The following is a 10,515-nucleotide window of genomic DNA, read 5'->3' as shown; positions in this document are numbered from 1 at the left end:
TGGATGAACACAGCAGGCCAAGCAGCATCATAGGAGCAGGAAGGAGCCTTCCTGCTCCTCTGATGCTGCTTGGCCTGCTGTGTTCATCCAGCTCTACACCTTGTTATCTCGGATTCTCCAGCATCTGCAGTTCCGACTATCTCTGATACAGTTATAATTACACAGTACTGGTTTAATTATGTTCACAGGAAATTTTAGATTCACTGGCTGAATTGTACTCACTATTGCAAGAGGAGGATATGTGGGCTGGCCTTTGGCAAAAACGATGCAAGTTTCCTGAGACTGCTACAGCAATAGCGTATGAGCAACATGGTTTCTTTGAGCAAGTATGTCTTTTAGACACTTTTGAGGGTCTTGGGATTCATACTATGTCAAACAGTTGAGATATCTGCTTTCATTTCACAGTTAATGCTTTATAAACTCTACCTAATGCATACTAATGACTTGTTCAGGTATTCCAATTTAGGTTGTAATTTTCTCATAGTAACTTTAGGGGAGTGGTCATGGTAAAGAAATACTAATCATGGAAGATAGCAGCCTGGAACACATTTTTTGTTGCCAATGGATAATCCGTAGTTTTCCCTGGCAACGCCATGATAGGTATGCCATCTGTAAGTAGGTGACTGGTAATTTTGAATGTGAGGTGCAGAGTTTTTTCCTTCATGGATCCACCCAATTCGTATGTCATATGTGGCCATTCAGGAAGATGACAAATGTTGATTATCTATGGTCATGGGAGGGAAATTGCATTTTTTAAAATAAAATCAGATCTCTGATATTGTGGAGACCATTCTAGCAGCAGCAAAGTGCAAGAGAAAGCCTCTCCCTGACGAGAGAAAATGTGTGTATATTCATTCGATCTTTACAAATGTGTGCACGTGGTCTTCAGCACATTTGATTTTCTGTACATTTTTAACTTGAAAATAGAGGAAGCTGGGTAAGTGAGCAAAGAGATAAAGTCACCATAGGGTTACTCTCTCATCAGAGAGAGAGGACTGGTGGTGGTTTAACCTGAGGGTCACCACACCTCAGGTGCTGGGAGAAGTTGAAAACGAGAATCCTTCATGGTACCTTCAGCCAGTGCGGGAATTCAATGCACACTGTTGGCGTCATCCTGCGTCACAAACCAGCCCTCTAGCCAACTGAGCTAATTGGCTCCCTGCTGTGTAGACAGGTGGGGGATGAAAGAATAGAAAGATGCCCTGATAGGATGAGGTGAAGTTGGAGGCAAAGACCTCATCTGGACTTAAATACTAGCATGAGTGATTGGCCTGAATCTATGCTGTGAAATTCTTGGGAATACCTTTTGTGGAGAAAAGCAGCTTGCAAATTAAACAATACCATACCTATTGTTTTGCTGTATTTTAGATTTTTTTAATATTGGTTTGCAACCATGGTTCTAGAGTAATCGAGTCTATATTTTTGTGAAGGCACAAGAAACCTATGAGAAGGCAATGGATAAAGCCAGAAAAGAGAATGAAAGAAATAATGCATCACCTGCCATATTTCCAGAGTATCAGCTGTGGGAGGACCACTGGAATCGGTAAGTATATTACCTTCCTAGCTGGCATGAAGGTTTTAAGCAGCAACACTGGCTAATGCAGTTTGAGTTCTCATAACCAAAACCTCATCTCTCACTTCCTCCCTTGGCTCAGAGTTGCTCTGTTTGGATACTTGTTACAGTGGTGATTTTTGGTCATGCAGCATGATGTTACACTTAATCTTTCCCACATCCCTGCTTGCATTTAGCTGGAGAACCATGTCCAATTCTTGACATGCTACCTTTAGCAAGGTTTAGCACCTGTAGAGTGGGTTTACTAGAATGATACTAGAGATGAGATGATTCATTTATGTGGAGAGGTTTGAGAAGCTGGGATTGTAATTTTGCAATTGTAATTGTGGAGACCAGGCAGGTTTGTGAATTACCAGCTACTGCTTGTTCTGATGAAAGGTCACTGGACTGCTAAATGAAATGCTTTTTTGGGTCAGCACAGTGGCTCAGTGGTTAGCATTGCTACCAGGGACCTGGGTTTGCAGGTGGAGTTTGCACATTCTCCCTGTGTCTGGTGGGTTTCCTCCGGGTGCTTCGGTTTCCTCCCACAGTCCAAAGGTGTGCAGGTTAAGTGGATTGGTAATGCTAAATTTCCTGTAGTGTTCAGGAATGTGTAGGTCAGGTGGATTATGGGTCTGAGTGGGATGCTCTGAGGTTCGGTGCGGACTCGTTGGGCTGCAGGGCCTGTTTCCACACTTTAGGGATTCTATGATCTTCTGTGATCTGTGACCTGAAACATTGGCTCTGCTTTCTTTCCAAAGATACTGCCAGACCAGCTCAGTTTCTCCAGCAATTTCTGCTTTTATTTCAGATCTCTGGCACTTAGGTTTGTGGACTAACTCAGTTGCTCATTCGAAGAGCCATCGTATGAATGACAGACCAAATGTCCTCTTAGTATGCTTTAAGGTTCTTTAAATGTGAGGTTCTCCCAACACTTTCGGAAACCAAATTCCTCACTGGCATTGCAGGATATATACACCAACGTTTTCATCCATAGTTCAGAAATTTTTTTTCTTTTATTCATTAACAGGATGAGGGCATCATAGGCAAGGCAGCATTTATTGCCCATCCTAATTGCCCAGAGGGCAGTTCAAAGTCAGTCCCTACATTGCTGTGGGTCTGGAGTCACATGTAGGCCAGACCAGGCAAGGGTGGCAAATTCCTTCTGTAAAGGACATTAGTGAATCATATGGGTTTTTCCTAACAATCGACAAAGAATTCATGGTCATCATTAGATTCTTAATTCCAGATATTTTATTGAATTTAAATTCCACCATCAGCCAGTGCAAGCTTTGAACCCGGGCCCCCAGAATGTTATCTGGGTCTCTGGATTAACGGTCCAGCAATAATACCACTAGGACATCGCCTCCCTGATACACAGCCCATAATGGAAAAGATGTTAAATGGGTTCATGTTTATGAAGCCAATCAAGGATGCTGCTTTCTCATGAGCCTAATCTACATGTTGCTGTTATTTTGTTTCATAATCAACAGCTGCTCAAAGGAACTGAACCAGTGGGAGGCGCTGACTGAGTATGGTCAGTCTAAAGGCCATGTTAATCCTTACCTGGTATTGGAATGTGCATGGAGAGTTTCTAACTGGGCTGCTATGAAGGAAGCACTGGTACAGGTAAGCAATTTTTGAAGTGGATACACCAGTTTATGTTCTGTAATAATTTATATTTCCAATCCTTTTTGCTTTTCCTTCAATTACCATAATTTACTTCCAAAATATCTATCGTAAAGCGGCTGTACTTTGCTTTCAGTGATTATACCTTAGTGGGTAACTTCACAGTAGCAGTGTGGGCAGGTCAAGTGCTTCTTTTATGTAGTCTTAGATTGGCTGATGGTATTAAATGCAACTTTGTTTGGATTAAATAATTCTTTGGATGTTACGGTAAGAAATTATTTAATGGTTATTTTATATGAACACTCGAATTCTGCATCCATTGTTTGCTGGTACTCTGAGTCCCTTGTCCCTAAGTCTGAATATCCAATACTTTCTATTTGCAATTTTTGGGAAACCTCCCTGGCTGAAAGGGTGAGGTTGCTTGTTGCCAGTGCTAAGAGGCCAAATGCTTCTGCCGATCTCGACATAACTTCATAGACTTAAGAGGTGGATATTCCTTCAGTGTCTCTGTCTTCTGTTTGGGCTAGTAGAGAAGAGTGGTTTGTGTGTGCAATTTTCTACTTCATGTCAAGACCCTCATTCTTGGCAGAGAGATTTTTGCACCAGCTGGCCACCCAGCTGAGTTTAAAAAAGATTTCTTGACAGAATGCCTGTAGGGTGACTGGTGTGACCTTCTGACCCATGCAGAGAAAGTCTCTGACTTTGTGCTAACTGCACACTGTCAATGGCTTGTTTTCAGTTGGCCCAGATATCAATTGCGGCATCGAGCCTATTTCCTTCTATTTCTATAATTGAATACAGATATTCAATCCTCAGTATTTCTTTCTGAACTGCTGAATAGTCAGTGTTGTGCTCTCAGGTTGTTTTTCTCCCCTCAAACGTGGAAATCTTCTGTCCTAAAGGAGCATAATGTTCCCAGATTCCCTGTTCCTCATCTGACAATTGATTGCATTTAATTTTGCTTTATTGTGTTTATGGATCAGCTGTTGAATAATTGCATGAACATCTGCTTGTTACTAATTTGTCTTTTATGATGGTGCCAGTATCTGAGAAATAAAGCACAGTTTCTGGAAGAAAACACATTTTAGGACTTTTGAAGTGGAGGAGCATCTGATATTTTTTATTAATGTATTCATGGGATGTGGGCATTGTTGATGGAGCCCAGCATTTATTGCTGTTTCCCTTGTGTATCGGTGATTAACAAAGAACATGTGACACAGAGTGTACTATTGTTATTAATGAGATGATAACCTGCACAGTCCACAATATTATTAACAGTGGACACACACACTTCAGTAAATATATATTTTCCTCTGTTAATTTATATGATTGAAAGTTCAGAACAAAGGCGAGAGTTTTTGCACAAGAAACTTTCAGCACCTGTTGTTTATTCAGCCTTTTTGGCATCGCATCCATTAGTTCTTGGGAGGTTATATTTCATCAGCTGTAGCCCATGACAGCTGGCATGTTTTATTACAACTGATGAGAATTGACGCGTAATGACTTTGCATTTTGCTAAAATCATTTTGAAAATGTTTGAATGTTCTGTTATTTAAGGAGACAGCAGTTAGTTCCTTTTTGGAAAGTGTTCAGGGCACCTTATTGTTCCCAGCAACATTCATCTAAAGACTCTTTGGAGCTAAATGGTATGTGGTTCAAAGGAGAACTTGTACCACAGCAGCAAAAACTTCTTTCATTTAGTTTTTTTGCAAAGACATGCTAGAACAGTTATCTTGCATATCTATGGATCGTCTGTATTCTTTATATGTTCTGTTAACCTAGCTCAGCCTAATCAAAAGACTGAAGTCTAATCCTTAATGTCTTGTGAGATTCCATACTATGTTCCTGTGTATTTGCCCCCTCTATCTTTCAAAATATGTTGGGGGCAATTTTAACTGAGCATTCAGTTGGAATGTATATGGGATCGGGTAGAATATAAGTGTTATACCTTATACAATATTTTTCTGCAGTGACTTCAACCAGATTTGCCCACCCCTCTCTGAACAAAGGTTTTCTGACATGCTCCTGAACAGCCTAGCTCGAACTTTGAAGTTTCGTTCACTGAGTATGGACTCCCTTATGGTGGAAATTTTTTGCATTTACCCTATCAGATCCTTTGATCATGTCAAATGCTGTAGTTAGATCACCTTTAATGTTCCATACTCAATGAAATTGCTAGGTTTGTATTCAAATCTGTCCACATAATTTTCACCTTTTAGCCCCTGTATCATTCTAATAAATCTCCATTGCATCTGCTCCAAGGTCATATCCTTCCTGAGGTGCAGTGTCTAGAAGTGAATATGTTATTCCAAATGCAGTGTAACCAGTGCATTTTATTACACCAGCATAACTCAACTGTCTTTGAATGTTATTGTGTTGAGGTAGCTCAACACATTAGGAGCTGCAATAGATTTCAGTTTCGAGAGTACTGGGATCTTTGAAAACTGCTGTACTAAAATATTTCTGAGGAATTATTTTGCTTTCAAGGTATTGCATCTGTATATACATGTGTGCCCATTTGTCATGGCTTATTTTATGTATCTTGTGCCTGGAGCCCAGAAGTCTAATGCTCCTGAGAATGTTGTAGCATCCTCCTGTGGATTCTAAATTTAGTCCTTCATGTATCTTTGCTCCCATAAGCTTCAACCTCTCCAGTTATGTAATTTAAAAATCTCTCATGTGTAACAGTGCCTTAACCCCAGTAGTGTCTGATTTTAATCTGTTATGTTTCAGTAATCTACATGGAGAAAGAGCATAAAAAGAGTTGTCTTGTAGGACTGACCGTTGTATATTAGCCATTTGCATAGGCATTCCTTTTCCCTTTTGCTCAGTCAAATATTGTGATATTTTGTCAGAATCAAAATATTTTTAAGGGTGAAAGATAACCTTCATACTGGAGAGCAACATTTTTGAGTCATGGAGAATCATTCAGTTGCCATCTCTCAGGAAGCCTTGTCTGTGCAATTTTAGTTTTCTCTCTCTCTTATCCACTCGTCATTGGTGTTTGTTCTGTGAAGCATGACACATTTAAAGATCAACGAAGATCCTGCAAGACTGATAACCTTGCTTTACTGTCACATAAATCCATCATTATGGAATCATACTGTGTAGGAGGAGGCTTTTTGGCCCATCATATTAGTGCTAGCTCTTTGATAGAACTGTTTGTTTAGTCCCTCTTTTATTCCCTTTGAAGTACATTTCAAATTCACTTCTGAAAGTTCCTTTTTAATTGACACAGATCCTTTCAAGAAGTACATTCCAGCTCTTAACTGCCCAAAGAAGTATTCTCCTCCCTTTTTGACAACTATCTGAAATTTGAAGCCTCTGTTTATTTAACCCTCCTGTGGATGGAAATAATATCTCCGTATTTATTCAACTATATTCCCCCTCCTTTTGATGGGCTTTGAGAGTGTACAGAATTTAGTCGCCTTGTCAGTTACCATTTTTGACGAAGGACCTTCAAAATAAGTTTTTAAAAAGTAATTATTACTGCTGAGTCTGGAGGCTTGTAGAGTCACACAAATGCGAGTTGAAGGGCTCTAATTTTCCATGAAAACATAGTGCAGAATGTTGTTCAAATCTCTTCTCTCCTAAGTAAGTTTTCTCTTTACGTTAGCGTCTATGTTCTGAACGTGCCATATGCTCTTTAAAGTTTTATATCTGCATTGACCATCATTATAAGGAGGAAATGTTGTAGTAAACTCAGTGATCCTTTTAAATATTTTAGGTGGAGCTGAGTTGCCCAAAGGAGATGGCATGGAAGGTTAACATGTACCGAGGCTATTTGGCTATTTGCCACCCTGAGGAACAGCAGCTCAACTTTATCGAACGTCTGGTAGAGATGGCCAGCAGTCTCGCAATCCGAGAATGGCGTAGACTCCCCCACATTGTGTCTCATGTTCATACGCCATTGCTTCAAGTGAGTGTGCCATGCTGACGTCACTGGGTTTAGGAGTTTATAGTAATATGATAAACTTGTAAATCTCTGCGTACATGTAGGAATTTGTGTTCTTTTTCAAAACTGGACTTAATGTCAGCTTCATTAGAAAGAAATTACAATATGTTAATGTACCTTGTTTCATAGAGTCTTAAAATTAGAAAGCATCAACTGTTCTGATCAATTGAAGCACTGTATAACATTGTGATTGTTTAAAGATGTAATACAACACAATTTACCACTCTGAAACTTGACTGTTTAATACTCGCTTTACTTGCTTACCTATCTGTGACTGTATTGTAAATGCTCAGCTATGTTAAAGAAAAAAAGACCCTCTCTTTTTAAAGTGGTGGATTTTCATGCCTCAAAATTGAGTAATGGGTATGTAGTGCATGTCTCAATATGGAAATAGGAAGAACAGAGGTTAGCACTGCTACCTAAGTGCCAGGGACTTGGGTTTGATTGCATCCTTGGGCAACTGTCTGTGTGGAGTATGCCTGTTCTCCCTGTGCCAGCATGGGTTTCCTCTGAATGCCCTGATTTCCTCCCACAGTCCAAAGATGTGCAGGTTAGGTGGATTGGCCATCCTTAACTGTCCATAGTGTCCAGGGATGTACAAACTGGGTGGATTAGCCATGGGTAATGCAGGGTTACAGGGATAGGGTAGGGGGGTGGGTCTGGTTGGATGCTCTTTGGAAGGTCAGCATGGACTCGATGGGCCGAATGGCCTGCTTTCACACTGCAGGAATTCTATGATAAGAACAGGAGCCTGGACAGGCCATTTGACCCCCTCAAACCTGTGCAGCCATTCAGCAAGATCATGGTTAATGTGCCCCCGGCCTCCATTCCTCTTTCATTCCAGCTCAGTATAGTCAATAACTTCCTGATATTCCAAAAATCTATTTACCTTCATTTTAAACTTCAATGCTTAATTACTTTAAGTGATCTAATCTCCATGAAGAAACTCCTTTGCATTTGTTTTAAATGCGTGCCCCTTTATTTTGTAACTATGTCCCCTAGTTGAAGACTCCCTCAATATTGGAAACATCTTCTCAAAATCTAACGTGCCAAGCCCCCTCAGAATCTTGAGCACTTCAATAAGATCACTCCTCATGCTTTTAAACACTAATGAATAAAGGCCTAAATTGTTTAGTTGTTCTTGATATGTCAACTCATTCATCCCTGGAATTGGGTGAGTGAATCTCTCTTGAACAGCCCCCAGCGCCAGCATATCCTTTCATAAATATGGGGAGCAAAACTGTAGCTTTGTTTGCCCTGACTTGTGTCAGTGATGAGCACCAAATTCCAGGATCATCTTAATTCAGTTCTGAGGGAGGGTCACTGGACCCAAAATGTTAACTCTGATGTTTCTTCACAGATGCTGCCAGACCTGCTGAGCTTTTCCAGCAACTTCTGTTTTCATCTTAATTCAGGACAGACATTGAAAGTTATTGGATTTAGATTGAATATTGTGGTTGGTTGGCTCGCCGAGCTGGTTTGTTCTGCAGACGTTTCAGATTGAATATTGTCATGTAACATTTACCTTGAATATAAATAAATGAACCAATACTGTTAGAATATAATTGACTTGATTAAATAAATAGACAATTCCTTGCGTGCAATTTATAGGGGATTTAGCCATCAAATGCTATATTACAAGGACTGCATCAGGAAGTTGCTAGCAATTGTTATAGTTGTATTTGTTATAATTTCCATTTGTTATTGTAGTTTCGAAAGGATTAAAGCAGAAGTCTCCAGCAGCTCCAGTGTTTTATCATTGACAGGTTTCAGTGTAATGTTTTGTAGATGCCAAATGTCACCACATGCTGTGTACATGCTGTTAACATATCAGCATGATCAGTGATGGTGGTAACCTTTACCATTTATTGTGCATGCCTTTGAATTGGATTGTTTACAACACTTCAGGCTTGATGTAAATTCTGTCACTGTACTTCGTACATCTATATTTACGGTTGACATTAGGATAGACTGCATCCTTTTATTGCAACTTAATGTAATTTTGTTCAAATTGTAGGCAGCTCAGCAAATTATTGAACTGCAGGAAGCTGCTCAAATAAATGCTGGTTTGCAGCCTGCCAATTTGGGGAGAAATACAAGTTTACATGACATGAAGACTGTGGTGAAGACTTGGCGGAATCGTTTGCCCATTGTGTCCGATGACCTTTCTCACTGGAGCAGCATCTTCATGTGGAGACAACATCATTATCAAGGTATGGCCTGATGTACCTGCCAGCATGCATTTTACCTGTGGGTATGTTGCTAATGTATGTTAACAGTGCATTGTGATGAGATTTGTTTATTTCTGAGTTCTAAGATACTGTATCTGTGTGGGTTTCAGCAACTTTTCAGTGAATGTAATGGATACAGTTAGATTTCAATGTAAGAATAAGTTATGTATGTGTTAGAGGTGGCTAATGGAATTAATAGGATAAACAGATTGACTGGTGCTGGGAATCTAGAATGAGAGAGGTTAACCTTAAAATTAGATCTAGATTGATCAGTGGTGATACAAGTAAGCATTTTCTGTGAAAGTGTCATGGAACCTAGGACTGTAATCCCCTAAAATGCTGTTTTGGTGTGTCAGTTGAGAATTTCCAGACTGGAATAGATGGAGTTTTTGGGAGTGAGGGTACTAAGGTACAAATGGAATCATGATCTAATTGGGTGGTAGAACAGGCTCAAGAAGTGGATTAACTGCTTCCTGTTCCTACATTCAGCCAATATGAGATTGATAGGTTAATTCATGTATTATATACTATGTACACCACAGAACTGGGCAATTAAATCCAACAGGTCTATTGTCCTAAACATGTATGCATCGATCATGTTTAAAACACATCCAAGAATCAGCTCTTATTTTCCAAGAGAAAAACGTTCTAGTTTTTGTTTTTGGTAAGATTAAAATAAATGTGTTGTTATGCATTTTAGTTAGCTATTGGAGTTGTGATCCCATGCTCTGGAATTCCCTCTCCAAACCCATCTGCATCTCACTGACCTGAAACATTAGCAGAGCAAAATACGGGTTAATGATGGTGAAGCTATTGCTGTTCTCAAGCATTGCACTGCTGAGGGGCTAGGCAAATTTGAGAGTTGTGCGTAAATCCGATGTTACGGTGGGCCAACTTAAATCAATAATTCAATCGTTAGGACAAAAATGACTTAATTATTATATGTAGTATACATTACAAAGATTAAAATAGTTATGCTGTTGATTTAAAGATTTAAGTCCTGGATTTGAGACATTAACTTTATACGAAAATTACTTAAAGGAATAATCTAGTTATTAAGATAATTGTAATAAATTGCTTCAGAGATAGTAGGAGCTGCAGATGCTAGAGAATCTTGAGATAACAAGGTGTAGAGCTGGATGAACACA

The 10,515-nt window shown here is 39.6% G+C and overlaps 1 protein-coding gene across 1 annotated transcript in view; it reads left to right on the top strand.

The window, feature by feature from the left end:
• Positions 1 to 10,515, top strand: part of LOC109911874 (transformation/transcription domain-associated protein) — a 206,307-nt gene that overhangs the window by 135,569 nt on the left and 60,223 nt on the right. The window contains exons 35-39 of the mRNA XM_048609696.1: positions 189 to 326; positions 1,431 to 1,543; positions 3,046 to 3,181; positions 6,909 to 7,100; positions 9,154 to 9,349. Coding sequence (XP_048465653.1) covers positions 189 to 326; positions 1,431 to 1,543; positions 3,046 to 3,181; positions 6,909 to 7,100; positions 9,154 to 9,349 — 775 coding nt within the window. The remainder of the gene's footprint in view (positions 1 to 188; positions 327 to 1,430; positions 1,544 to 3,045; positions 3,182 to 6,908; positions 7,101 to 9,153; positions 9,350 to 10,515) is intronic.

The sequence above is a fragment of the Rhincodon typus genome, chromosome 21, assembly GCF_021869965.1.
Source record: "Rhincodon typus isolate 14 chromosome 21, sRhiTyp1.1, whole genome shotgun sequence".
Classification (NCBI taxonomy): domain Eukaryota; kingdom Metazoa; phylum Chordata; class Chondrichthyes; order Orectolobiformes; family Rhincodontidae; genus Rhincodon; species Rhincodon typus.
The sequence above is the reverse complement of the archived record's forward strand: the minus strand, read 5'-3'. Positions and strand labels throughout refer to the sequence as shown.